Genomic DNA, 27506 nt, shown 5'->3' with positions numbered 1-27506 from the left:
TGTGGGAAATTTTAGCAATGTGTTCTAAAAGCTTCGATTATTTTTTCCTCCATCAGGTTAATTTTTCATATCTCTACCTCATACTTGGTTGTCTTTGCCATCTCTCTGACAAATAACTACTACTATGTAAATTCACATTTCAGTCAATTTAGGGAGCTTGCTAAGGAAAACAAGGGCTTTGGGGTTACCTAACTTGGGGAGGAGTCTTAGGTCTGCCACTTTGCAGTTACGTAGTTTATTTTTCTGAGCTTCGGTTACCTTGTCTGCAAAGTAGGGGTATCTACCTCCTAGGAATGTTTCAGAGGCTGTGAGATAAAGTCTGATTTATTTGCAAATTTGTTATTATTTGCTAATCCCCTGCTTCCTCACGGCTTGGCACACCACGCTAGTGATCTGGACTAAATTCAAGCAAGCACTTATTTCTGGCTAGAAAAGGCCGATCCCAGGGGGTTATAACACTCCGATTTGACCATCCCAAGATGTCAGCTCCACGCTCTACTTTAAGACAACTCTGCCACTCTCAAGATGGCGTCCTGGAAGTGCGTCGCCGGGGATGAGCCCCAGAAATCTCGCGTTAGGCGGGGCCTAGTGGTAGGTTCTCGCGAGAGGGCACGTCAGTCTCAGTCAGGCGTCGTGTGAACAGCGGCTGGTGCCGAAGGCAGAGGTGGCACCTGAGCGGTGAGCGGCTGGGTTGCAGGCCGTGGTGGCAGGCCCGGTCGCCGGGGGCCAAGGAGGTGTAGAAACCGGATTCGGGGACTCGGGAGGTATAGCGGGTGGCGTGTGGGGGGGTGGTCCCCTTTCGGGATCACGGTTGCCGGAACGAGGCTGCCGGAAGTGCGCTGAGGGGATTTTCTTCTCCCCGGGAACTCGAGGGGAAACTGAGGCTCGGGGTGGGGCTCGGAACTGGGGGAAGCGCTGAGGCCGCCGTCTTTTCCTGCGAGCAGAAGATGTCGGACAGCGAAGACAGCAACTTCTCCGAGGAGGAGGACAGCGAGCGCAGCAGTGACGGCGAGGAGGCCGAGGTCTGTGGCTGGGACGCTGGGGGAGGCATTGCGCCTGGGGACGGGACCAGGGCAGAACGGCCAGTGTGGGAGCTTCGCGGGGATCAGGAGGAGCTCTGGCCACTGGGAGCTTCCAGGTTGTCGGGAGAGATAGGGAAGTAGGCAAGCCCAAGTCAAGCAGAGGCTCAGGTGCTGGAGGCCGGGGATGTTCCAGGTACAGTGAGATAACAAGTGATGTGTTTGAAGGACTTGGCATATAGTAAGAACTCGCTATTAGTTTTTATTTTTAGGTGTGCTCAGTCATTCCAGAAATATACTTCTAGTGTCTACTACATGCTAGACACACTTCTTTATCCTTGGGCTACACCAGTAGACAAAACAGATTTTTAGAATCTTTCTTTGCTCTGGTGAAGGTAAACAAACATAACTGAGAAGTAAATCATTTAGTTAGCTAGAAGGCACTCTGGAGGAAAGTAGAGTAGAGAAGGGGAATAGGGAGTGCTGGTTGCACTTTGAGTAGGGTGATCCTGGTGAGTCTGGGAGGGTGACATTTGGAAAAAGATTTGTGAGGTGAGTGAGTGAGGCATGTCATGTGGAAGAAGGGTGTTCCAGTAATGGGGAACTGCAAGTGCAAAGTTGGGAGCATGTCTGTGGTGTTCAAAAAGTAACAAGAAGTTCGGTTTGGCTGGATCAGAGTGAGTGCAACATAGAAGTAACAGGAGCCAGATCTTGTCGAATCTTAAAGGCTGTGGTGAGGAATTTGTGCTTAACTGAGTGAGGTGAAGCCATGAGAAGGTTTTGAGCAAAGGAAGCATGGGATCTAATATTTTGAAAGGATCACTTTAGCTTCAACCCAAAGGGGTCTGTTGAATGTCACTGTTTTAGGAACCAAATAAACATTTCCTGGGACATACCTGATTTCAATATTATTTTATTAGCTATTAGCCTGTTTTATTTATTTCTCATTTACTCATTTGTTGAACAGGTAAATGTTTGAGCATCTATTGCTATGTTCCAGATACTTCCTAGGTGTTGGAGAGAGTGGAGCAAGGCAAATTTCTGCCTTCACAGAGTTTACACTTAGTAGGCAACAATTACAGACAAACAAAGAGATGGCAGTATGATTATAGAAATGTTAACTTATTGCTTAAGTTAGTTGCCAACACCTGTAGAAATTTCATGTAAAAATCAAGCTTTCTTGCTTTTCTGGGACAATGGGAGGAGCCAGCAACGTGAGTGACACCCACAGCAGCCCCTTTCTCAAGAAGTGGCACCCCCTCTTTAAAGCTGGGAATTCTCTCCAGTTCCCGGAATATATTAATTGCCATTTGTCATCATGCAGATTTAAGAAAAGGAAAGATTTCATAAACCTGTGTTCTGGGAAACATCAGGTAGGTGAAGAGTGCCATAGGTTTCCCTTGAGCTGCCCTACTGATCTACGTTTCCTGTTTGCCCTCTGTAGGCATTTGATTGTCAATCCTTGTTGTGTCCTTTGGGGAGTCCTCAGCTTGCCATGGTGGGAATGGGACAAGAGGGAAGATGACACGAAGGGCCTTTACTTGAAGCTGTCTCACTGAGTCCTTGGTCTCTGACTCATGGCTTCAAGACACTTTGCTTGTGGTTAAAGCCTGATGGTAATGAGACCCTCATGAGCTCTCTGTCTTGAGGTGGAGGTAGTTTTATAAGCAGATGGTTACTCCAGGGGATGCTGAGGACGGACTGTGTAAGAGCGCGTTCAAGCCCTGAGGTAACGTAGAGATAGTAGTGAGAGCTATCTCCTCAGAGGATGCGGAGCCAGGTTTGGAAAGAAGACTGCTGGGACTGAGCCAGGGGGGTGATGACAAGGTTCCTAGAAGTCAGGCTGTGGTCCTCTTGTAGTTTGAGTTGTTAAAGTAAGGGACATTGTGGGCTAGTTAGGATTCTGTATTAAGCAAATAGAATTGACCCTTGAACACGACGGATTTGAACTGCTTGGGTCCGCTTATATGGGGATTTTTTTTCAATAGTAAATTGTACTGCATGATCCAAGATTGGTTGAATCCTGAGATGCAGAACCGTGGATACGGAGGAACCTTGTATTCGGAGGGCTGGCCATAAGTTATGTGTGGATTTTTGACTACCCAGAGGGTTGAAGCCCCTAACCCCCATGTTATTCAAGGGTCAGCCTTATTTTTTTAAAGTCATCTTCTGTTCCCAGCCCCAGGCTGGGTGGTGTGTTAGGGACCCAGCGATGCCTGAGCTAGCATGGGCCTTTCACTTAGGGAGCTAGCTCTCGGTGGTCAGGGCTGTGATGGAGGAAGCCCAGAGAGTTGTGAGCCCAGAGAACGTGCCTGACTTTCCCTGGTGGGGAGGGGGCAGGCGTCACTTCCTGGGCATCGCTTCCTGGAAGAGAGGGTATTTTGATTGAAGTATGAACAAGAGGCAGAAGAGAAAGGCTTTTTATGTTGAGGACCAGGATGGATGATGGACAGTGCTATGAGAGCATGCTGTAAGTGGTTCGGTGTGGCTCGAACCTAGCATTTAGGAGGGGGAGCCCAGCGAGGCGGGGTGAGAGGCAGAGGGCACAGTGTGCACTCCCAGACCAGGCTGCTAGGGAGCTGGTTCTTTACCTGAGGGCAGCGGGGAGCCGTGGCTGTGTTTTAAGCAGGGGACCAAATGATCATATTCGTGTTTTTTTGTTTTGTTTTGGTTTGGTTTTGTTTGTTTTTGTTTTTTGGCCTCATGGTGCGGCGTGTGGGATCTTAATTCCCTGACCTGGGATTGAACCCGTGCCCCCCTGCAGAAGTGTGGAGTCTTAACCGCTGGACCGCCAAGGAAGTCCCCCAGATTCGTGCTTTAGGTCATAGTTTCCCAAGACTGTAGGATGTTTTCCAGGTGGGGAGTAATGAGAAGTGCTTTTAGGTGGAATAAGAGTAAGACCTGAAGCCACATTGACTCATTTAGTGAGAAAGTTATTTTCTTTTTAGTTGCACACCCTGTCTTTTAATTGGGTCATGGAGAAAGTTTCACTTTAGTGCTACTGTGTCTTGAGCACCTTTCTGAAATTTGCTAGTCTCTGTGTTTGGCAGGGAGAACAGGCCTTAGACTTAGCTTGCAGCAGGTAACAATATCATGCTGGGACTTAGTAACATTGTTTTCATTGTTTTGCTTTTATCATTATGGTTACTTTCTGTTTATAACTAGCTAACCTTTAAAGAGTTTTAACTTCTGAAACATTTCAAAACAAGTTTGCCTCAGAAGTAAAAATTTTAGTGAATTTAAAGAAAATATTAGATAAATGGGTTGTACCGATGTGGACATGGCAAGAAGTCATGAAGTTAATGAGGGAAGGGTTGAAGTTTGGGGAACACTGTTTTGTGTGGATCATTTCCTTTTGTGGTTTGTATGAAAAAGAGGGATTGGAGGCCAAGAGACAACAAAGGAACCTGGGGCAAGGATTCAGATTTAGAGGGCAGTGTTCTAGCCTAGGCTAGGGGCTGTGCAGATGGGGAAGAAGGGACGGATTGAAGAGATGATGCTCAAAAAGCAGAAAGGTCAAGAATTTGGTACCTGATGGGAGCTAGAGGAGGCAAGCACAGGTCTAGGGGAAGACACAGAGGCCAGTTTGGGGTATGGTGGTTGTGAAGGGCTCAGAGGACATCTGAGGAAGGTATCCAGGAGGCTGCTGGCACATTAGGGTCTCTAGTTCTGGAAAAAAGTAGGGGACTGGAGACAGATGGGATGTCATCTACAGAGACAGTAAGTGAGATTGTGGAAGGTAAAATGGCCAGGAAGAGAGTGCATGGAGGGAGAAGGAAAGTTGGCCCTTGGTTGAACCCTGGTGACTGAAGCCAGTATTTGAGAGGTGAGCACAGTGAAGGGAGCCTGCAGAGGAGCAGGCGGAGAGGTTGGAGAAAAGCCAGGAGAGTGCGATGTGGCAGACACCAAGGGAAGAGCGTTTCCCTACATAGAGAGTGGTCGGTGGTGTGAGAGGTCTTACAGGTAAGGACCAGAGCATGTCCATAGAATTAGCTGTGAGAGGCGGTCAGCGGCCTTGGCAGCAGTGTAGACTGGAAACAGATATGGGAGTCGTTGTCACAGAGATGCCCACCACAGCCAAGGGAGTGGATGAGATGGCCCGGGGCAGTTGTAGCACGGACAGAGACAAGAGCCAAGGACCAGACCTAATGCAGTGATAACATTGAAAGGCTCGGTGGAGGCTAGCAAGGAGATCTAGTTGGGGGTGGGGTCAGCTCCCAGATATTGGTTGGGTGGATGGCGGTGCTGTCACTGAGATAGGATGGCTACCAGGGAGGCCTGGCCAGGGTGGAAGGGCATGTATGCAGAGCAGAGGGGGCTGTGATCGTCCAGGCAGAGCTGAGGTCAGATTTAGGGGTGGAGAGCATGGTGTCTGGATTTGGGGGGTTCAGTACACTGGTGCCCCAACCCTGCCTGACCCTGCAGGTAGAGGAGGAGCGGCGGAGTGCAGCAGGTAGTGAGAAGGAGGAAGAGCCTGAGGAAGAAGAGGAGGAGGAAGAGGAGGAGGAATATGATGAGGAAGAGGAGGAGGAAGATGATGACCGGCCCCCCAAGAAACCCCGCCATGGCGGCTTCATTCTGGATGAGGCTGGTATGTGACAGGGCTGGCGAGTGCTGAGCAGAGGCTGGACTTCCACCTTCAGTTCTATTTCTCCAATGTAGTTTTTTTTTTTTTTTAATTTATTTTTATTTTTGGCTGTGTTGGGTCTTCGTTTCTGTGCGAGGGCTTTCTCTAGTTGCGGCAAGCGGGGCCACTCTTCATCGCGGTGCGTGGGCCTCTCACTATTGCGGCCTCTCTTGTTGCGGAGCACAGGCTCCAGACGCACAGGCTCAGTAATTGTGGCTCACGGGCCTAGTTGCTCCGCGGCATGTGGGGTCTTCCCAGACCAGGGCTCGAACCTGTGTCCCCTGCAGTGGCAGGCAGATTCTCAACCACTGCGCCACCAGGGAAGCCCTCCAATGTACTTTTTAAACATTTTCTTTTGGTAAATGTCAGACACACGATTGTAGGGTAGTTTACGGAGCCCCTGTGTGCCATCACCTAGCATCAGTAGTGAACAGCTCAGTGCTGCACCTGTTTTGCTTATTCCTTCTCACTCCCACCCACCACTGGATGATGTTGAAGCCAATCCCAAATACATAATTTAACCCCAAAATATTTCATATGTATTCCTATAAGATAGATCCTTTTAAAACCCAGTTACAATGCCATTATCCTCCTTTAAAAAACTACTAATCGTGAAAAGTTCAGATGATCTAGAAGTAGGCAGCTGGACAGGGTAGTGGAGGCTGACAGATGCAGGTCCCTTCTGGCCTCGCTCTGCTCTTTTCTCCACGTGGCCCTGGGCAAGTTGCTGCCTGTCTGTCTGAGCCTCTTCTCCCCCTTGTACAGGGGGACAGGCAGTTGTGCCTACTTCAGCAGGGATATTTTGGGGATTTGGGAGACTATGCGTGTAAAGCACGTCAAGCTGATGGTAGCCCAAAGTGTAATGCCCAGCCTGCAGTAGGCCCTCAGAAAACAGGGTTATTATTTATGTTACAAAGACCCACAATGTATCTGCTGTTCTGTAACTGCTTTTCTGTTCAATGCTTGTGGAGGTAGATATAACATAGATAGTTTAGGTTAAATGAGTTAATTCTTGAAAGTTTTCTGAACATTTGGCAAGTACTCAGTAAATTTTAGCTGCTCTCATCATCATCATCATCATCATCATCATCATTGTTGAAATACCTGTTTTTTCCAATGGCTGCACATTATTCCATTCTGTGGTGTGCTTTATGGAACCAGTCTCTTGTGGGACGTTGATGTTGTTTGTAATTTTCAGTAGTATAAGCAGTACTGCCGTGAACATCTTCATATAACATTTAGACTCACATATGCAAGTTATTACCTAGATCAGGCGTTCTTAATCTTTTTTGTACCGTGACCCCTTTTGGAGTCTGGTGAAACCTATGGAAGTGTGATTCCCTGACCCTTCTCAGAATCACGTTCTGAAATGCATTAAAAAAATACATAGGATTCCAAAGAAAACAATTATATTGAAATACAGTATCTAAATATTAAAAGAACATTGTGATGTATGTGCTTCTTTTTTAGCACATTGAAATAACAAGATTTAGTGGAGGATCTGTTAAGAATCTAATTTTGAAGTAACACTGATTGTGAGTAATATTTTGAGGTATCTATAGCTGTACTGTGCTATGAAAATATCAGATTTCATGGCTAATACTACTGTGGTTTGTTGCCATTGCACATAATTGATGTAAATACTAAATTTCACTTAGAGATTAGTGAAAATGAAGATGTAGTTTTTTCATCTAACACAGACGTGGCAGATTTTTTACATGGTAAATCCCTGTAAGTCAAATTGCTGGACAAAGGGGATGCATATGTTTTTAAAGCTTTTTGATATCTTTGGCCAAATATCAGCTCCTGAAAAAGTCACACTACTTGATACTCCCACCATCCATACATGAGAGTGCTTGTTTCCCACACGCAGGTAAAGAGGAACGACTTGGAACACCACGCTTCATTTTCTTGGGACCTTCTTACCTGAGAGGAAACCAGGGAACAGAGGGGCAGGAGATGCTCTGGGTGTTCCTGGTTCTCAGAGAGCTTCGGCCCTTTTCTGAAAGGCTGAGAGGGAGGGAGTCCTTGCTTAGAGAGAAAGTCTTAGACAGCAGATGGGCTCAGATCAAGAGAACGGATAACATGCCATGTGACAAAGATGTGGGCCACTAGGGACACCCACTTGGTGGTGGTGGGAGTGACATTCAGCACTGCCTGTGGCGGTGCCCATTAACATCTACCACACCAGGACCCTAGATCCAGCAATTCCCTTTTAGGAGTTCACCCCACAGGTACATAAGGATACAAGAACAAAGACACTTGCTGCAATCCTGTTTGCAGTTGCAAATGTTTGGTGACTTAGATGTCCATCGATGATAAGGGCTTGGTATAATGAATTATAGGACAGATAATGAGGCGTGTGCTGCTATGGAAGAGCTCCAAGCTACTAGTATTGCTTTAAGAAAGAGGGTGGGATAGAACAGTGTGTTAAAAAATTGTGCGGAAGGGGACTTCCTTGGTGGCACAGTGGTTAAGAATCCACCTGCCAATGCAGGGGACACGGGTTCGAGCCCTGGTCCGGGAAGATCCCACATGCTGCGGAGCAACTAAGCCCGTGCGCCACAACTACTGAGCCTGCGCTGCAGAGCCCGCGAGCCACAACTACTGAGACCGCGTGCCACGACTACTGAAGCCCACGCGCCTAGAGCCCGTGCTCTGCAACAAGAGAAGCCACCGCAGTGAGAAGCACGCAACCACAACAAAGAGTAGCCCCCGCTCACCACAACTAGAGAAAGCCCGCACGTAGCAACAAAGACCCAATGCAGCTAAAAATAAATAAATAAATAATAAATAAGTTTATAGAAAAAAAAATTGTGTGAAGGGAAAATAGTGGTGGGGGATTTATATACATTTCTTATATAAGGTCAGATTATCTCTAGACTAGAAGCTGGTCACATCTGAGAAAGGGGACTGAAAGGGGTTAGAAATGGGAGGGAGACTCACTGTACACTTACATCCTCTGTACACTTTGGATTTTTTCGTTGTGTGTTGTTTCAGTTTTTAGTGTAATATTCGATACATACAAAAGAGTATATGTAATGTAGGGGAGAGGTTAAGCGCATGGACCCTGGAGCCAGACTGCCTCTCAGGTATCAGCTGAGAGTCTTTAGGCAAGTTAGGTGACCTCTCTGGGTCTCAGGGCCCTTACTGTAAAATTAGAACAATGGTGGTACCTCCCTTAGGGTTGCCAGGATGATTCAATGAGGAATTTGGGAAGTACTCAGAGGAGGGCAGGGCACACAGTACGCTCTCAATAAGGGTTGGCTGTTACAAATGTAAGCTAATAATAAAACCAACAAACCACAAACCCTATCTTTAAAAAAACAAACAAATTAAAAAAATCTATATACCAATTTTCCCTTCCCTTGATAGTTGGGAGGGAACTTTTCTGCTTGCTTATTTTTATCTTATTTTTAAAATGGATCTGTGGGTGGTAGGGGGAGGGATGACTTTTAGAGTCAGGCGGATCTGCACATTAGACCTGACCCTGCTACTTGAAGCAGTTCTGAGGCTTTGGGTGAGAGCCTCACCTGTCCGAGCCTCAGTGTCCTGACCTGTGAGGTGGGGATTTGTAGTGCCTGTTGCCCAGAGATGTTTCCTGGGAGCTGTTGTCATGCGGTCATCTTTCCCCTGGATGCCCCCCTGACCACCTGGTTTCCCGTTTCAGATGTGGACGATGAGTATGAGGATGAGGACCAGTGGGAGGATGGAGCAGAGGACATCCTGGAGAAAGGTGTGTGTGGGCCCCACCTCCGGGAGACACTGGGGGTGTGGCCGAGAGGGTCTTGAGAGCCCATCCCCACCCTCATGCCCTGAACCACCCCAACCCACACCCTCCTCACCTTGCTTCTTTCTGTCGTTGCCAGAGAGGCCAGCTCCGCACCCTTTTCCTTTTAGGCCCATGAGTTGGGGGGATGTGGGCTGTGGGGAGAGGACTCTGGGCTCCTAGGGCCCCAGTGAATCCCTTCTGGGGGCTGTGGGGGTGGGACAGGCTCTATCCCAAGATACCCCCCACTTCCTGGGCCAGTGCCACCCCTTCCCTGTTATTTTCCGTTCTGTGCGCCTCATACATTTCGGCTTCTCCCCCCACCACCTGGTGCCTGGCCTTTACTTTTGATTTTCAACCTTCTTGTGTCCCTCCCTTCCCCTTCCCCCAACCCATTGGTTGATTTCGCTGCTATAATTTTGCTCATACTTTGTCTGCCCTCGCCCACCACCACCACCACCACCACCACTACCACCACCACCACCACCTCCTCTTCCTCCAAGTAGAAGAGATTGAAGGTAAGAACCTGAAAAGTGTGGTTCCCCGACCCTCCTCCCATATCCTGACATATCCTCCTTCCTGCCTGTGGCACCCTCCCTCACCCCTGACCCCTCCCTGGCCCCGGGGGCTCTGACTCACGTAGGGTCCAGAGGCAGGGGGTCTGGGGCCAGGTCTCCAGCAGTTGTTGGCCTGGGAAAGCGTGTATGTGTTTATGTGTGCGTGTATGTGTGAGTGTGAGCGTTGCCGGTAGCAGGGTGAAGGGGTGGGGGGGCTGGGACGGAGTTCAGGATGTGCTTAGGCAGTGGCGATGAGATGGGGAACAGCTGGATGTCCCCAACTGCTGGGCCCCATCCCCAAGGAGGACACTGAGAAGCAGGATGCTGAGTAGGCCAGAATAGGAAGGTGAGGGTTAGGGGCTTCCTCAGTGAGGTATCTGCTGCCCCAGGACCCACCTCTGACCCCCTTAACCCCCACCGCTTTCTCCAGGCCCCTGCTTGCTCTTCATCTCCCCTTACTCACCCCATCTGCCCATTTTTTTTGCAGCCTCCAATATCGACAATGTTGTCTTGGATGAAGACCGTTCTGGGGCTCGCCGCCTGCAAAACCTCTGGAGGTAAGCAGTGAGGGGAAAGGGAGGTTGGGGGCAGGTCAGCCCACCCTCCTCTCCTCAACCTTCAATTCTTGTTTACTTTCCCCCTCACACCCCAGGGACCAGCGAGAAGAAGAACTGGGCGAGTATTACATGAAGAAATACGCAAAGTCATCTGTGGGAGAGACGTAAGGGTGTGGGCTGGGCTGATGGGAGGCTGGGAGCAGGTGGTTCCTTTCTGAGAAGGGTCGGGGTCTGACAGACCCCTTCCTTCCTGATGGCCCTTCTCTCTCCAGGGTGTATGGAGGATCCGATGAGCTCTCGGATGACATCACCCAGCAGCAGCTGCTCCCGGGAGTCAAGTAAGGGGGTGGGACAGGAGGGCCGAGGTGGGAACTTTTACTGGGGTGATATGCCCACACGGCTCACTCCCTGAAATAAGTCAGGTCACAGTGTCACACAGACAGAGTGGTGGATGGTGGGGAAAGAGGGGAGGGACAGATTGGCACTTTTCTCCTTCTCTCTGCTTATGGATGGAAGGATGGAGAAGGGAGAGGGTGTGGAGGGAGAGGAAGAAGGATGGGTGTGGTGATTTGTATGTTTCATGATGAGACAGTTTCACTAAAAGGCTTGCTTTTCCTCTCCTGTCAGGGATCCCAATCTGTGGACTGTCAAATGTAAGGTGTGTGCTCTGGCCTCATGGCCTGGGGGAGGCAGGGGAATGGGAGAGGCGGCCTCGTTGGGGGGAACTCGCCTTCTGTCTTTCCTGGGTCTCCTTGATCTGTCAGTCTCTTCCTTCTGTCTGTCTCTACATCCTTCTCTCTACGCCCCCCCCCCCGCCCTCCTCCTCCCCTCCCCTCTCCCTCCCTCCCTCCCTCAGTGTCTCCTCCCTGTTTTTCTTGCTGGCCATTACTCTTGCTCTGTAATCTCTCCACCTCTCTTGCTCCTCTCTCTCTCCTACTTTATCTTTTTTTTGGCCACGCCACGTAGCTTGCAGGATCTTAGTTCCTCAACCAGGGATCGAACCCAGGCCCCTGGCAGTGAGAGCGCCAAGTCCAACCACTGGACTGCCAGGGAATTCCCGCTGTCTTACTTTATCTTTTTTGACTGATGATTCTTTCTTTCTTTCTTTTCTTCATTGAGGTATAGTTGGCTTACAATATTATGTAAATTTCAGGTGTACAACATAGTGATTCACAATATTTTAAACATACTTCATTTATAGTTATTAGAAAATATTGGCTATGTCCCCTGTGTTGTACAATATATTCTTAAAGCTTTATTTTATTTTATACATAGTAGTTTGTACCTCTTAATCCCCTACCCTTTTCTTGCCCTCCCCGACTCTGTCTTTCTTGCTGCTGTCTCCTGCCCCCTTTTCTATGTCCTGTTCTCCATCTTGTCATTTCTCTTAAGTCTGCCTTTCTTCTTCCAGATTGGGGAGGAACGGGCCACAGCCATTTCCTTGATGCGCAAGTTCATTGCCTACCAGTTCACAGACACGGTAAGTCGGGTAGGCAGGCAGCTTGTGGGTGAGAGACAGGTAAAGCCCAGAGTGAGGGACGGTACAGGTTCAGGGGTACCAGGTACCCCTAGCGCTGAGCAGCACTGCCTGTTAGGTGAGCTGCTTCAGCTAGAAAATGACCACTTTCTGGATCAAAGTGTTCTTCATGCCTGACAGAGGTACTGTCTTCATTCTCTCTGCATTTCTGGCAGGATTCCCCAGCCTCTGCACCCCTCTGGAAGTCAGCCATCTAGCTCCCTGAGCCTTTTCTGCCTGAGAACGAGTTCTGCCTGTTCACCAACCCTGGTGGGCAGCTGTCACCCTCTTACTATTTGGTTGGGAGTCCTACCATAGGGCAGTATGGCTACGTGCATTACAGAACAGGCCTTTTGGGAGGAGAATTCCTTCCTTCTGTCTTTCACTCAGTTATCAAAATCCGCTGAGCCCCTCCTCTGGGCTGGTCCCGGCATTGGGAGATGCTGAGGATACAGCCGTGACCATGCCAGAGCTGGTCCCTGCCCCTTAAGGGCTCATTCACACACAACACACAAAACATGAAGTAATGCCGCCTGCGTGCAGGGCAGCAGATTCTGCATTAAGGGCACAGATCTTTCTTTAGACTCGTGGGTTTTGAATCCTGCCCCTGCTGCTTCCTCGCTGTGTGACCTCTATGAAGCCGCTTCCCCTCATTGCACCCCTTGCTTGCCCCTCAGCATCATTAGGATTAAGTATCTTTAAATATGTCCAACCCTTAACTGGGACTTGTTCTGCAGCTTGTGTTCAGTAAATGTAATTATGTCATAGGCATAATTGTTAATTTTGGAACCAGGACGTGCTGGTTGGTAACTTTCTCACTGAGTATGATTTGTGTTAGGCTGAGTGCATAGCTTTTACCTGCCGAAACAGTGGGTGTGTGTCAGTGGGACCAAGTGGACAGTTGCAGGATTTGCAAATCATGATTTTGAATGTGCTCAAACTTCTACCCTGTGCCCTGGGCAAGATTCTAGTGACCCCTTTTGAGATGGGACTGAAGTGGTACATGTATATCATGAAAGCCAAAATCTCTCCATACCCAAGTCCCATTTTTCAGAAGTAATTACTGTTGGTTTGTGTGTCTTTCCAGACCATCTTCTCTGCATATTGAAAAATAGGTATTTAAAAAAAATAAAATGGTATTATATACGTATCATTCTGCAGAGAGCCTTTTGTCAATACCATAGTCATCTTTCCATGACAGTAAATATAAGGTTGTTTCCATTTTTCACTATCACAACGAATACAGAAACAAACTAGGTGATTGTTAAAAAATTGAAATATAATTCACATACTGTATGAAAACATGTTGCTGGATTTGGTCTTCTATTTCATTAAAGATTTTTGCATCTATGTTTATAAGGGATGTTGGTCTGTAGTTTTCTTATGATGTCTTTGTCTGGTTTTGGTATCAGGGTAATAATGGATTCATAGGACTAATTGGGAATGTTCCCCCCTCTTCTGTTTTTTAGAAGAGTTTGTGAAGGAGTGGTATTAATTTTTTAGATGTTTGGTAGATTTCACCAGTGAAGCCGTCTAATCCTGGGCTTTGGGGGTGTGTGTGTGTCTGTGAGAGCGTATGTGTGTGTGTGTGTGTGTGTGTATGTTTTTTGCTTATTAATTCAATATCTTTACCTCGTATAGGTCTATTCACATTTTCTATTTCTTTTTGAGTCAGTTGTAGTAATTTATGTCTTTCTACAAAAAAATTTATTTCCTTCAGGTTATCTAATTTATTGGCATGCAGTTATTCATAGTATGCCTTAAAATTCTGTAAGTTTGGTTGGTAGTAATGTCCTTTCTTTCATTCCTGATTTTGGTAATTTGAGTTTTTTCTTTTTTTTCTTGGTCAGTCTGGCTAAAGGTTTATCAAATTTGTTGATCTTTTCAAAGAACCAACTTTTGGTTTTGATGGTCTTCTCTATTGTTTTTCTAACCTCTATTTTACTTATTTCCACTCTGATCTTTATTATTTCTTCCTTCTGCTTGTTTTGGGATTAATTTCCTTTTTCTCTTCTAGTTTCTTAAGGTGGAAGGTTAGGTTATTGATTTGAAAAAAAATTTTTTTTAAGTTGGTGTTTACAGCTGTAAATTTACCTCTAAGCATGGCTTTCTCTGCATCCCATAAATTTAGTATGTTGTGTTTCTGTTTTCATCATCTCAAAATATTTTAAGATTTCCCTTACGATTTCTTCTTTGACCCACTGGTTACTTAGAAGTGTGCTCCGCATATTTGTGAACCTTGTAAATTTCCTTTGATTTCTGACTTCATTCTGTGTGGTTGAAGAATATATTATACTTGATATGATTTCAGTCCTTTTACATTTGAGACTTGTGTTGTGGCCTAACATATGGTTTATCCTGGAGAGTGTTCAGTGTGCCCCTGAGAATTCCACTGCTGTTTGACAGAGTGTTCTAGCTATAGATGTCTGTTAAGTCTTGTTGGTTTGTGGAGTTGCTCAAGTGTTCTGTTTTCTTGTTGATCTTCTAATTGTTCTAACCATTGTTGAAGGTGGGGTATTGTAGTCTCCAATTATTATTGGTGAATTACCAATTTCTCTCTTCATTACTGTTGGGTTTTGCTTCCTATATTTTGAGGCTCTGTTGTTAGGTTCATATATATTTATAATTCTTATATCTTCTTGATGGATTGAACTTTTTTTTTTTTTTTTGGATTGAACTTTTTATCATTATTAAATGTCCTCTGTCTCTGGTAATAATTTTTGTCTTTAAGTCTGCTCTGCTGTTAGTATAGTCACTCCAGCTCTCTTTGGTTCTAGTTGCTTTTTCCACAGAACATATGTTGGATATCTTTCTGTGTCACTACATATAGATCCATCTCATTGTTTTTTTAAGTACTACATTGTATTTCATGGTACAGGCAGACCTCGGAGATACTGGTTCCAGACCCTCACAATAAAGTGAATATCATAGTAAAGCAAGTCACGTGAATTTTTTTTGTTCCCCACTGCAAGCAACAGTTATGTTTACACTATACTGTATTCTATTAAGTGTGTCATAGCATTATGTCTAAAAAAGACAATGTACATACCTTAACTAAAAAGTAATTGCTTTTGGGAAAATGGCACCGATAGACTTGCTCCCTGCAGGACTGTCACAAACCTTCAGTTGTAAAAAACACAATAGCTACAAAGTGCTATAAAGCCAAAGAGCAGTAAAACGAGTTATGTCTGTATGGTTATTCCATAACTTAATAAGTCCCTGTTCGGGGGCATTTAAAAATTTCCAGTCTTGTTTGTTTTCTATGCTAAATGGCTCTGCAGTGAATATCCCTGTGTTGGGGTCATTGCACAAACATGTTGCTGTGGGATAAATTCCTAGAAGAGAGACTGCTGAGGTGGCGGTCATTCCTGGTACCAGCAGTCGTGTCTCACTGTCTCTTTTCACTGGCTCGGCCCTCCAGCCCCTGCAGATTAAGTCGGTAGTGGCACCAGAGCATGTGAAGGGCTACATCTACGTGGAGGCCTACAAGCAGACCCATGTGAAGCAGGCCATCGAGGGCGTGGGCAACCTGCGGCTTGGCTACTGGAACCAGCAGATGGTACCCATCAAGGAGATGACAGATGTGCTCAAAGTGGTGAAGGAGGTGGCCAACCTGAAACCAAAATCCTGGGTCCGCCTCAAGCGGGGCATCTATAAGGACGACATCGCTCAGGTGCCCGGGGCTGGGCTGGGGTGGGGCGGCCGAGGAGGCCAGGGCTCTCTGTTCTGTCCTCCCCTCCTTTCTCTTTGTCCTTTCCAGCCCCCTGACTAGTGCAGAGAGCAGAACCCCACTCGGATCAGGTGAAGCAGAGTCTGGACTTTGTTGCGAGCACACAGGAAACGGATGACCATCTTCTGTGCATGTTCTATGCGTGTTGAGTAAAGATCTGAAGGTGGTGAGGGAGTGAGCCACGTGGAGTTCTCGGGGAAGGGGTGTGGCAGAAGGCAGCCCATGAGCTAGGACCGTCACTGGCCGAAGCAGAGTGAGTGAGGGTGAGAGTGGCAGGAGATGAGCTCAGGGAGGCAACGGGGCCTGTGGCTCATCCTAGAGCTTTGGCTTTTACTGGAGTCAGATGGGAGGGTTCTAAGGGACACAGCGTGGCTTGGATTTTGATAGGATTACGCTGCTGACTGCATTGGGACTAGACCACTGGTTCTCAAGCAGGGGTACCCCCAGGGGACATTGCACAATGAATGGAGACATTTCTGGCTGTTTCACCTGGGGAGGGAGTTGAGTCTGATATCTAGGGGCTAGAAGCCAGGGGTGCTGCTAACATCTGTCAAGGCGTGGGACGGCCGCCACAACAAAGGCTTACCCGGATGAGAAACCCTGCAATAGACTGGATGGGCCACAGGAGCAGGGAGACCAGTGAGGAGACTGCTGCCACAGCCTAGGTGGCAGGTGATGGTAGGACAGGACTGAGGCTGCAGTAGTAGAGGAGCGGGGAGAGGTCAGAATTTTTGAAGGCAGAGCTGACCGGTTTGCTACCAGGTTGGATATGGGTGTAAGAGGAAAAAAGGAGTGAAGAATGCCTCCCACGTTGTGTGCCTGAGCAGAAGGAAGGATGGAGAGGGACAAGATGGGGAGAGGAGTGGGTTTGGGGCGATCAGGAGGTTAGTTGCAGTTATGCTGGGTGTGCGGGACCTTCTAGACATCCAGGTGGAGATGTCAAGATGGCAGTGGATACTCAGTTTCAGAATGGAGGGAAGACAGGCTAGAGAGTGAATTTGGGGGACTTGTCAACGGTTTCATTTCTTCCCCATAACCCTCTGTCCCTTGCCCTTCCTGGCATCTCCTTTCCCTTCCTGTGTCCGGGGTCAGGAGGGGAGGGCTGGGCCCCTGCTGACCACTTGTCTGGCCTTCTCAGGTGGATTATGTGGAGCCCAGCCAAAACACCATCTCCCTGAAGATGATCCCGCGCATCGACTACGACCGCATCAAGGCCCGCATGAGCTTGGTATCGTGGGGACGTGCTGCCGGTGGGGAGAGGGGGTGCTTGATACCCCTGCTGGTGGCCAAGCCCTCGTCCATCACCCTTCCTACTCATGCCCCTTTTCCTACACAGAAAGACTGGTTTGCCAAAAGGAAGAAGTTTAAGCGGCCTCCACAGAGGCTGTTTGATGCAGAAAAGATCAGGTGAGTGTCCTTTGGCTGGGCCAGGCCGGGTGCCCAGAGCTGTGGTGTAGGATGTGCCTTTGCAGGTTCCCCGACAGGACTGGGCTCCCGGAGCCATCCGTAGTTTGTGAGTGGTTAGCTTATCAGTATAGCCTTAGCCACGTTATTTAACATCCTTGTGCCTTGGTTTCCTCTGCTGCAAAGATTATAATAGTAACCTCCGCTTCCTAGGATTGTATTGAGACTCAAATGATTTAATATGCGTGTGTACCCAGAACAACACTTGACACCTAGTAAGTGTGATTAATGGTGTCACATATTGAAATGAGATTTATTGACACATCAGGCTTTATAAAGTCTCTTACCCTCATCTCCTGATGCCTGGACACCTGAGTTGTGGGTACAGAGCCCCTTCCACTCAGGGTGTCTCCCTCCCCCTCCCCGCTGGATAGAACATTGGAGCAGCCCAGGGTTTCCAGTGTTCCAGGGCTGCTGGGGGCTCCAGCAGAGGAGGAGGTGGAGAAACAAGAGCCAGTGACACTTTTCCTCTGGTCCTGTTCCGGAAACGCATCATGAGTAGCCAGTTTTTCATGCTGTTAAAGACTGGACTGTAGAATGAGCCCTTTGATTTGCCAGGCTGGGCTAATACCTCCCGGCCAGGCCAGATTAATACTTCACATGCCTGAATTGGACTCATTTACACCACTGGTCTCCACCCATCTGGACATCCCCTGCTGAGCACAAACTAGAGTGACCCTTCCCTGCCCTCCAGTAGCCGGTCTGACGCAGTGCCCAGACATGCGCAGCTGAGCAGTCTCGCCTCTTGCCAAATGTACCATGTGAATGAGAAGATGATTGAGCAATTGGCAGGAGGAGCTCAGCCTGCTCCCCAACGCTCCCTTTTTGAGAGTGGGGCAGGCTTTCCCTCCCCACTCTAGAAGCATGGGGCAGGAACTAAGGTCCCCCTGTCCCACATGCAGGGCCAGTAGAGTTAAGCACAGGCTTGGGAGTCCCGCCCCCCTGCATCTGAATCTTGACTCTCAGACTCAAGGGCTCAGCCATGTTGGCCATGTGGTGTGCCCTCCCTGAGCCTCATTCTCTCATTTCCCTGGAAACAAGGCTCATACTACTGATGTCATGGGCTTTGGGGAGGAGTCAGTGAGGTCATATGTGTCTGTGAGTGTTAACTGTTAGCAGTGTCTGATACTTTGTCTAGCTAGTACTCACCGAGTGCCTGCTGTGTGCCAGGCCCTATTATAGGGGAAATAGTGAATAAAAGATGCTAAGTTCCCCCCTTCTGGAGCTGCCATTCTAGTTAGGAAGATGGGTCAAACTTTCTGTAGTGGAAAATAAAGCAGGGACGGGGGGGCAGCAGGGTGCAAGAAGGTGGGTGCTGTGCGCCCTTCCGTTGAGGCGGGGCCTTCGGGCTTTGTGAGAGGTCACTCTCGCCAAGGGATGTGTATTGGGAGGGGATGGCTCAGGCATCCTGTGTCCTTTTCCCCTTTTGCCAGCAGAGGAGACTGAGGTGCAGCAAGATTCTCCCTTAACCTCCCCTTCCAATGTTCTCTCCCCCACAAACTCCCAGGTCCCTGGGGGGTGACGTTGCCTCTGATGGTGACTTCCTCATCTTCGAGGGGAACCGTTACAGCCGGAAGGGCTTTCTGTTCAAGAGCTTTGCCATGTCTGCTGTGGTGAGGGTCCCAGAGGGGGTCGTGCTAATGGCGGTGGGAAGCGGGGAGGCCAAGCTTTCTCCCTCCTGCAGTCCAGGCCCCAGAGCAGTGGGTTATCTGGGCTTGTCTTGGATCCTCAAGTTAGGAGTATCCCCAGGGGATTAATCTCACCATCTCTCCAGTCCGCTCAGCTGGGCTGTGACGCTGACTTTCATCCACTTCCTTCTCTTCCTCTTGTCTCTTGGGGCTCAGATCACGGAGGGTGTGAAGCCCACACTCTCTGAGCTGGAGAAATTTGAGGACCAGCCAGAGGGCATCGACCTCGAGGTGGTGACTGAAAGCACAGGTATTTGGTCCCGGTCAGTAACCCAGGCCAAGGAGGGGGCGGCCCATGGTGAGCAGCCCTCAAGTTAGCCCTGTGCCTCCCCCCGCAGGGAAGGAGCGGGAGCACAACTTCCAGCCTGGGGACAACGTGGAGGTGTGTGAGGGTGAGCTCATCAACCTGCAGGGCAAGATCCTCAGCGTAGATGGCAACAAGATCACCATCATGCCCAAGCACGAGGACCTCAAGGTGGGTACCATGCTGCCCGTATGTACGTGGTGGGTTGAGGGCATGACGAAACTGTGGAGTAATCTTGAGGTCACTGGTTTTAGTTTGCTTAGGGGTGGTTGTGTCTGAGGCTTGTCTAGGCCCAGCATGGTGTGTCTGGGGTGAGGCTGTCTCCAGGTGGGTCTGAGGAGGTGTCTAGTCTGGTGTCATATGTCTTGGGGACAGGCTGTCTCTGTGCGGGGTAAACGTTGTCCAGGCTGATATCCTGAGTCTCCGGGGTAGGCTGAGGTTGGTCCAGGTGGCCTGGGGTAGTCTGTGGTTGGGGGTGTGAGCCTGGAGTGGGTTTTGGCCAGGGTCTTTCTGAGACTACGAGTGGAATCTGAAGATGGGTAGACAGGTGGGTTGTGGTGACTTGCCCTGACTTGCTCGTTGTCCTCACACCCAATCCCTAGGACATGCTGGAGTTCCCGGCCCAGGAACTTCGGAAGTACTTCAAGATGGGGGACCACGTGAAGGTGATTGCCGGCCGGTTCGAGGGCGACACAGGCCTCATTGTGCGGGTGGAGGAGAACTTCGTCATCCTCTTCTCTGACCTCACCATGCACGAGGTAGCTAGCGGAAGGCTGGGAGTGGAGTGGATGTGCCAGGAGGAGACCGAGGCCGATGAGCCACATGGACCCCGCTTCACCCTTTGCCATCTCCCACAGCTGAAGGTGCTCCCCCGGGACCTGCAGCTCTGCTCGGAGACGGCATCAGGTGTGGATGTCGGGGGCCAGCATGAATGGGGGGAGCTGGTGCAGCTGGACCCCCAGACCGTGGGTGTCATCGTGCGACTGGAGCGGGAGACCTTCCAGGTGTGTGTGCTGCACGCAGAGGCAGGCTTACTTTAGGGGCTTCCTCTCCCTCCAGCTCCTCATCCTGGGAGGTGGCCAAGCATGGTGGCTAAGATCCCAGACTGCTCAGGGTTGCAGACCTGGCTCTGTCACCCATGGCCGGCTGTGTGATATCAGGCAAGTGCGTGTCATTTACCCTCTCTGTGCCTCAGTATCACACCCTGTAAAAAGAAGATAGCAGCAGCATATACTTCGTTAGTTGTGACTGAATCCGTGATACCAGATACGTACACAGGCATTCGGTGCTTTCTCAAGGGCTGGGTGCTGCTGGTGCCTTCCTCCCCTTCACCGTGCATGTGGGAGCCACAGAGCATAAATGCTTAGGACACTGGGCTCTGGATTCACAGCTCTGTTGCTCTGTGCTGTATGACCCTGGGCTAGTAACTTACCCTCTCTGGGCCTGAGATTTCTCCTCTGTAAAATGGGAATTGAGACAGCATCCATCTCAGAGGGAAATTTTGAGGCCTCAGTGAAATCTTGTGTGAAGAATTTAGCATGGGTCTGGCACAGAGTGATGGGTAGACATTAGCTATTATGTTAACATCTGTTCCTTTGCTCATCTCTCAGGTCCCTGACGCTCAGTTGCCATGGAGGCGCCTCCCAGAGGGTGTTATGGAATGACTGGGGACATTTTCGGTTGACCCAGTGCCTGGGGGGTGGTTCCCTGACATTACCTGCCCCAGAGTCAGGGAGTCTAGACGTCCTGCAGAGCTTGGGACAGTCTCCTACAGGAAGAATCATCCCACTGTAGGGGAGCCCTGCTCCCCATCACCCCTTTCTACTCTCATCTCCTCAGTATCCCCTTCCCTCCCTCCATAGGTGCTGAACATGTATGGGAAGGTGGTGACTGTCAGGCACCAGGCTGTGACCCGGAAGAAGGACAACCGCTTTGCCGTGGCCCTGGACTCAGAGCAGAACAACATCCATGTGAAAGACATTGTCAAGGTCATTGATGGCCCCCACTCAGTGAGTATAAGCTCCTGCCCGTCTGTCACCTCTGAAAGAGTTGGGGTGGGACATGGCCATGAGAGTGACTGTCCTTCCCCATCCAGGGCCGGGAGGGCGAGATTCGCCATCTCTTCCGCAGCTTCGCCTTCCTGCATTGCAAGAAACTGGTAGAGAACGGGGGCATGTTTGTCTGCAAGACCCGCCATCTGGTGCTGGCAGGGGGCTCGAAGGTGAGGCAGGCATGGTGGCACCCTGTCTGTTGGCTACCTGACTCGGCTCTCTGACCTACCCTGGCCCCAGGAGTGACAAGAATGGGCTTGTGGAGGATTAGGAGGGCAGGTGTCAGTGTCAGGTCCTTGGCAGAGTATGGAAAAAAAGGGTTATTGGGATACTGAGCTATTTACCAAATCATTTGTTCATTCAGTTTTATTGTGCACCTGTTAGGTGCTTGACACTGGAGGTACGGCAGTGAACAAGACAGAAACATCTCTGCCCTTCTAGTGCTGCTGCTCTGGAGATGAACAGATAAATACATGCATAGTACAGCTGGGGCTTACGGCAAGCACTGTGAAGAAAAATAAAACGGGATGTGGAGATAGAGAATGATGGGAGCTGCTGCTTTACATAGAGGAGGTTAAGGAAAGACTCACCTCCTTGAGGAGGGGGCATTTGAGCGGAGACCTGAAGGGAGGGTCAGAGAGCCACCTGAATGTCTCAGGGGAAAGCAAAGTTCCTGAGGTGGGATTTGTAGGGAAGTTGTACAGAACCAGGTATCAGAAAGGAAATCAAACCTGGGATCTGGGGAGCTGGGACCAGGAGATGGTTTTCTCAGGCCCTGCAGGTGGAATGCTGAATTCCCATGGCTTGCAGTTTCTGTGTCACTGGGGGTTTAAATTCCTGACTACCCCATTTTAGTCTCACTCCTTGCCCAAGGGAGGCCTGGGCCTCTTGACTGACAGGCCCACAGTGGCATAGGGGTGACTGTTTTCCCAAAGGGAAATTGAGGCATTGTGACCAGAAGGAGGGAGGCATGGCTGCTGGGCAGGTTCAAGCAGGAACTGTTCCCAGGTGGCAGCAGGCAGTGTGGTGCAGGGGCTGGGAGCCTGTCACCCAGGCCCTGCCTTCCAGTTCACTTCGTGCCCTTTCCCCAGCCGCGAGATGTGACCAACTTCACAGTAGGCGGCTTTGCCCCCATGAGCCCCCGGATCAGCAGCCCCACGCACCCCAGTGCTGGAGGTGAGGGGATGGGGGTGGGGATATGTCTGGGGGTGGAAGAGAGAGGCTGTTGAGCCCACACTCACTGAGTGTCTGCTCTGGGCTGGCCCGACCATGATGGGGCTCACGGCCCAGGGGAGACCCGACCCCCCCCCCACACAGTGCAGCCCAGGGTGGTTAGGGCTGTGATGGGAAAGCCCAGGGCTCTGGTGGGGGGCCCCCAGAGGAGCCTCCTAACCCAAGGGTGGAGGGAGTCAGGGGAAGAGGGGGCTGGAGGGTACCCTGGCTGTGGGCACAGCACATGAGAGGATGGCCCCGGGGACCCGTGACAGTCTTCTTCCCCAGGTCAGCGTGGTGGCTTTGGCAGCCCGGGCGGCGGCAGTGGCGGCATGAGCAGGGGCCGGGGACGGAGAGACAACGAGCTCATCGGTCAGACTGTGCGCATCTCCCAGGGGCCTTACAAAGGTGACCTGCGAGGCCATGTGGAGGCCTGGGGAGGGGCACGGTGAAGGAGAGCCACCCGGCCTGACCTCCTGCCTCCCCACCAGGCTACATTGGCGTGGTAAAAGATGCCACGGAGTCCACAGCCCGCGTGGAGCTGCACTCCACCTGCCAGACCATCTCAGTGGACCGTCAACGCCTCACCACGGTGTACGGGCCAGGGCAGGGCTGGGAGGGAGGTTGTTGGGTGGTGCAAGGGCCCTACTCACCCCACTTGTTCTCTGTGTCTACAGGGGCTCACGGCGCCCGGGCGGCATGACCTCGACCTATGGGCGGACACCCATGTATGGCTCCCAGACGCCCATGTACGGCTCTGGCTCGCGCACGCCCATGTACGGCTCTCAGACGCCTCTCCAGGATGGTGAGCACTCCCAGGGGACGGGAATGAGGGGCAATGTGGGGGGATCTGGAGCCAGGACAGAACTGATGGACACACATCTCTCCCGTTCCAGGTAGTCGCACCCCGCATTACGGCTCTCAGACGCCCCTGCATGATGGCAGCCGCACTCCTGCCCAGAGTGGGGCCTGGGACCCCAACAATCCTAACACACCATCACGGTGAGGGCCAGGAGCTGGGGGCTGGGGCAGGGTTCCCTGAGCCACTGGGTGTGTGTGCCCATGTGCGTGAATGGGTCTGCTGTGTTTCTGTGGGATGGACGGGTCTGTGTGGTCCACCCTGAGTTCTCTGCTCCCAGCCCCAGGCTGGTCATGTGAAGGGGTAGGCAAGGCTGGGGCTGGGGGCAAAGTAATCTCTCCAGCTCCCATCATAGTAGCATGCTGTGGTCAAGACCTGGGCTTGGAGACATATTGTGTGATCTTGGTCATGTGACTTTGGGCAGCCTCATCTCTATTTCCCAAGTCTCCTCACCTGTGAAATGGAGGCCCCTGGATGGGGCTGTTTGTGAGGATGAAGTTGCCTTGGTTTTGCCTGGTGTTCAGCGCTGTTCTGGAAGCATTTGCTATATCATTGCGATTACCACAGTCATTCTCAACAGACGTCTCTCCCCAACAGGGCTGAGGAAGAATATGAGTACGCGTTCGATGATGAGCCGACCCCATCCCCACAGGCCTATGGGGGCACCCCCAATCCCCAAACACCTGGCTACCCAGACCCCTCATCCCCGCAGGTCAACCCGCAGTACAACCCACAGACGCCAGGGACGCCAGCCATGTGAGTCCACTGGGGCTAGCCCTTATCAACCGCTGCCCAAACCCTCCCCACTGCCACCACCTCCTTCTCTCCCCTTCTAATGCCCCCAACTAATGCCCCTCTCTCTCCTTGTCTCTGCAGGTACAACACAGACCAGTTCTCCCCCTATGCAGCCCCCTCCCCGCAAGGCTCCTACCAGCCCAGCCCCAGCCCCCAGAGCTACCACCAGGTGGCGCCAAGCCCAGCAGGCTACCAGAACACCCACTCCCCAGCCAGCTACCACCCCACCCCCTCGCCCATGGCCTATCAGGTACTGCTCACTTGGCACGCCCTTGAGGGTGGTGGGCTAGGATGGGCCTTGGGCCTATAGGGACAACCAGGCCAAATAACCTGTTCCCAATGACCCCATCCCTTTTCCCTACAGGCCAGCCCCAGCCCGAGCCCTGTTGGCTATAGTCCGATGACACCTGGAGCTCCCTCCCCTGGTGGCTACAACCCGCACACACCAGGCTCAGGCATTGAGCAGAACTCCAGCGACTGGGTGACCACTGACATCCAGGTGAAGGTGCGGGACACCTACCTGGATACCCAAGTGGTGGGGCAGACAGGCGTCATCCGCAGTGTCACGGTAAGTGGGGCCCAGGCTGGTGGGTGGGCAGGCATCCCTTGCTTTGGGGTCCCCAGTCTCTCTGGTTACTGTTTTCTGTTTTCTTTGTTAACTGTCTATCCCCATTTTCCAGTACTCATTTATAGCTGGAAAAATAGATGTGGAAAGGTTTGGCATGTAAGCTCTACAGGGCAGGGACTTCTGCATTTTGTGCTCATGGCTGGGCCCCCACCGGCCTGGGACAGTGACTGGCAGCCAGGAGTGTGGTTACTTTTTGACACTCATCTGAGATCAGTTCAGTAACATGGACTAAGTGCTCCTCTGTGCCAGGCTTCGGCTTAGTGCCAGGCACCCACGCCCCCGGGCGTTCCCAGCTCCAGCTCTGCTGGCCTCTCTCCATTCTTCTCAGTCACTGAATTCTCTGCAGCCTCAGGGCCTTTGCTTATTACTTTCCTCTGTCTAGAACTCTCTTCCTGTTATTCTTTGTCTAGTTAACTCCTACTCATCCTTCAAGAAATCACTTGGGCTGTCTCAGATCTGTCTCTTATGGGTCCATGTAATTCTTTTTCATGTTATCTACCTGCTTAAAAGCTTAAAGTTTACCCTGGTGTGGTTCTTTGATTACCAAGCCTATATTTTCTTCCCAAGTAGGCCCAGTTCCTAGATGAGGGATGACACCTTGTTGGCCCTTCAGTAAATATTAATTGAATTAATTAAACACCAGAGAGGAAGACAGCTCCAGGCCCTACCTTCACAGATTTCACATTCCAGTGGGGGAGACAGATATGTCTCCAGACAGTGACAGCCCAAGTGGCCAGAGCTGGGATATGGGAAGCCCAGAGGGCAAGGGGAGCTATGTGAACCCAGGGGAGGCACCTTATCCAACTTTGGAAGGGATCAGGGAGGGCTTCCGGGAGAAGGTGACATCTGCGCTGAGACCTGAAGAATGAACAGGAGTAAGCCGAGAGAAATGGCCGGGGAAGGGGTTGAGTGTGTTCCAGATAGAGTGCACGTGCAAAGGCCTGGAGGTGAGGGAAAGCCTGGCACATTTGGGGGGTTGAAGTCTCTTCATTGTGGCTGGAACATAAAGATTCAATGGGGAAGGTGAGTGATGAGGCCAGAGGAGTGGCTGGAGCTGGTCACATGCCAGCCTGGGGAACTTGGATTGTGTCTTGAGGGCAGTGGTGGGTGGTGGAGGAATCTAAACAGGGGAGTGTTGGGATCAGATCTGTGGTTTGGAATCAATTCACTATGTTGCTCTGTCATAGTTGGATCAGGGGCTGGGAGCCCAGAGGGAGGTCAGGCTGCACTACAGGGCTGTGGGGAGGAGAGGAAGGAGGGAGGTGGGAGAGACCCTCAGGAGGCTGAATGGACAGGCCTCAGAGCTGGAGGTTGTTGGTGAAGTTGCTGACTAAGACGAGGTCTAGAGCTCTGGCTGGTGCCGGGGACCATGGGGCCATCCTTGAGACGGGGACCCAGGAGGAGGAGCGAGTGTGGGGAAGAAACTGAGGCCAGTTTGGGGCACGATGAGTCAAGAGCTTGAGAAACAGTCTCCCTTTTGGCCTAAGTTAGCTTCATGCTGGTGCTTCCCTTGCTGATCTGATCACCCTGCCCCCATACACCACAGACTCCAGGCCTTGGAACCAGGCCCAGCCTTCACCTTTCCTGCCCCTGTGTCACTTTGGGAAAGTGACTCCTTAGAATAAGCCCTGATCCTATGTCCCTTGAGGTGGGGTATCAGTCCTGTGTTGGGAGCAGGCCAGGCTGACCAGGCTGTCCCCACCCCCAGGGAGGCATGTGCTCCGTATACCTGAAGGACAGCGAGAAGGTTGTCAGCATCTCCAGTGAGCACCTGGAGCCCATCACCCCGACCAAGAACAACAAGGTAAGGGAGGACAAAGGGATGTGGGGGCATTGGGCTGCTGCCAAGGACTGTGACCCCATGTGTCGTGTCATCCCCGCCCCCCCCCCAGGTGAAGGTGATCCTGGGTGAGGATCGGGAAGCCACAGGTGTCCTGCTGAGCATTGATGGCGAGGATGGCATAGTCCGCATGGACCTGGATGAACAGCTCAAGATCCTCAACCTCCGCTTCCTGGGGAAGCTCCTGGAGGCCTGAGGCAGGCAGGGTGGACTTTGGCAGATGAATTTGGCAGATGGAGAGTGTCCCTCCTTCCTTCCCTGGCCCTTGGCTCTGACACAGGATCTGGGCCCTGGAGCAGGGCTAGCCGGGTTGATCAGGATTTATTTTCCTTTCTGGGTTCCTGTTTCCCTCCCTGATATTCATGGGAATCAGAGTAGAGTCGACAGGGAGGGTCCCCACCTTCTTGTACTCCACCTTCCCCAGCTTTCTTTTGTGTTACGGTCTTTCAATAAAAAGCTGTTTGGTCAAAAGTCGTGTGTGTGTGTGTGTGTGTGTTCTGGTTTGTAAGTGGGGTCATTTGCAGACCCCTATTCCATGCTGTGTGGTCTTAGGCAAATAACAGTCCTACAAAAGCCTGTTTCCCCATCTAGAAAATGATACTCCCTTCCCCAGAGGGCTGTTGAACGTATAAGACATTGGAAAGAGATTATTAGAACAGAGCCTGCTATGTGATTGACAAAGTTACATCTTACTCATGCTTAAGTTACGTTAAGTGAAAATCAGTGAGTATCCCTCAGGAAACCTAAATTCCTCCTTTGGTGCAGGTTACAGCATTTGATAGTCTTTTCTCTTGAGCCCACATAGCAGTGACACCAGAATTGTTGTAGCTTGTCTAAGGGCGTGGGGATGGGGAGCAGTGTGGAGAGTGGGCTTAGTACTTGACCTTCCT

The 27506-nt window shown here is 50.7% G+C and overlaps 1 protein-coding gene across 3 annotated transcripts; it reads left to right on the top strand.

Moving 5' to 3' along the window:
* Nucleotides 1–607: 607 nt before the first annotated feature.
* SUPT5H (SPT5 homolog, DSIF elongation factor subunit) lies at nt 608–27087 on the top strand. Of its 3 annotated transcripts, XM_036832584.1 has the most exons (30): nt 608–678; nt 945–1022; nt 5445–5610; nt 9317–9382; nt 9922–9933; nt 10460–10529; nt 10625–10693; nt 10802–10867; nt 11157–11187; nt 11941–12009; nt 15467–15718; nt 16914–17003; nt 17112–17182; nt 18747–18852; nt 19084–19177; nt 19266–19402; nt 19834–19989; nt 20089–20235; nt 21094–21240; nt 21327–21452; nt 22374–22458; nt 22783–22902; nt 22986–23088; nt 23172–23299; nt 23391–23496; nt 23951–24109; nt 24230–24398; nt 24513–24716; nt 26485–26580; nt 26669–27087. In XM_036832584.1, exons 2-30 carry the CDS (start codon nt 948–950, stop codon nt 26810–26812), a joined length of 3264 nt encoding a protein of 1087 aa, XP_036688479.1. In that variant the 5' UTR covers nt 608–678; nt 945–947; the 3' UTR covers nt 26813–27087. The 3 variants fall into 3 exon arrangements, with proteins under 3 accessions (XP_036688479.1, XP_036688480.1, XP_036688481.1); XM_036832585.1 differs by lacking the exon at nt 9922–9933; XM_036832586.1 differs by lacking the exons at nt 608–678; nt 5445–5610 and having other exon boundaries at nt 969–1022.
* Nucleotides 27088–27506: the final 419 nt, after the last annotated feature.

Source organism: Balaenoptera musculus, chromosome 19, assembly GCF_009873245.2.
Source record: "Balaenoptera musculus isolate JJ_BM4_2016_0621 chromosome 19, mBalMus1.pri.v3, whole genome shotgun sequence".
NCBI lineage: Eukaryota > Metazoa > Chordata > Mammalia > Artiodactyla > Balaenopteridae > Balaenoptera > Balaenoptera musculus.
This window is presented reverse-complemented; position numbering and strand designations above follow the sequence as displayed.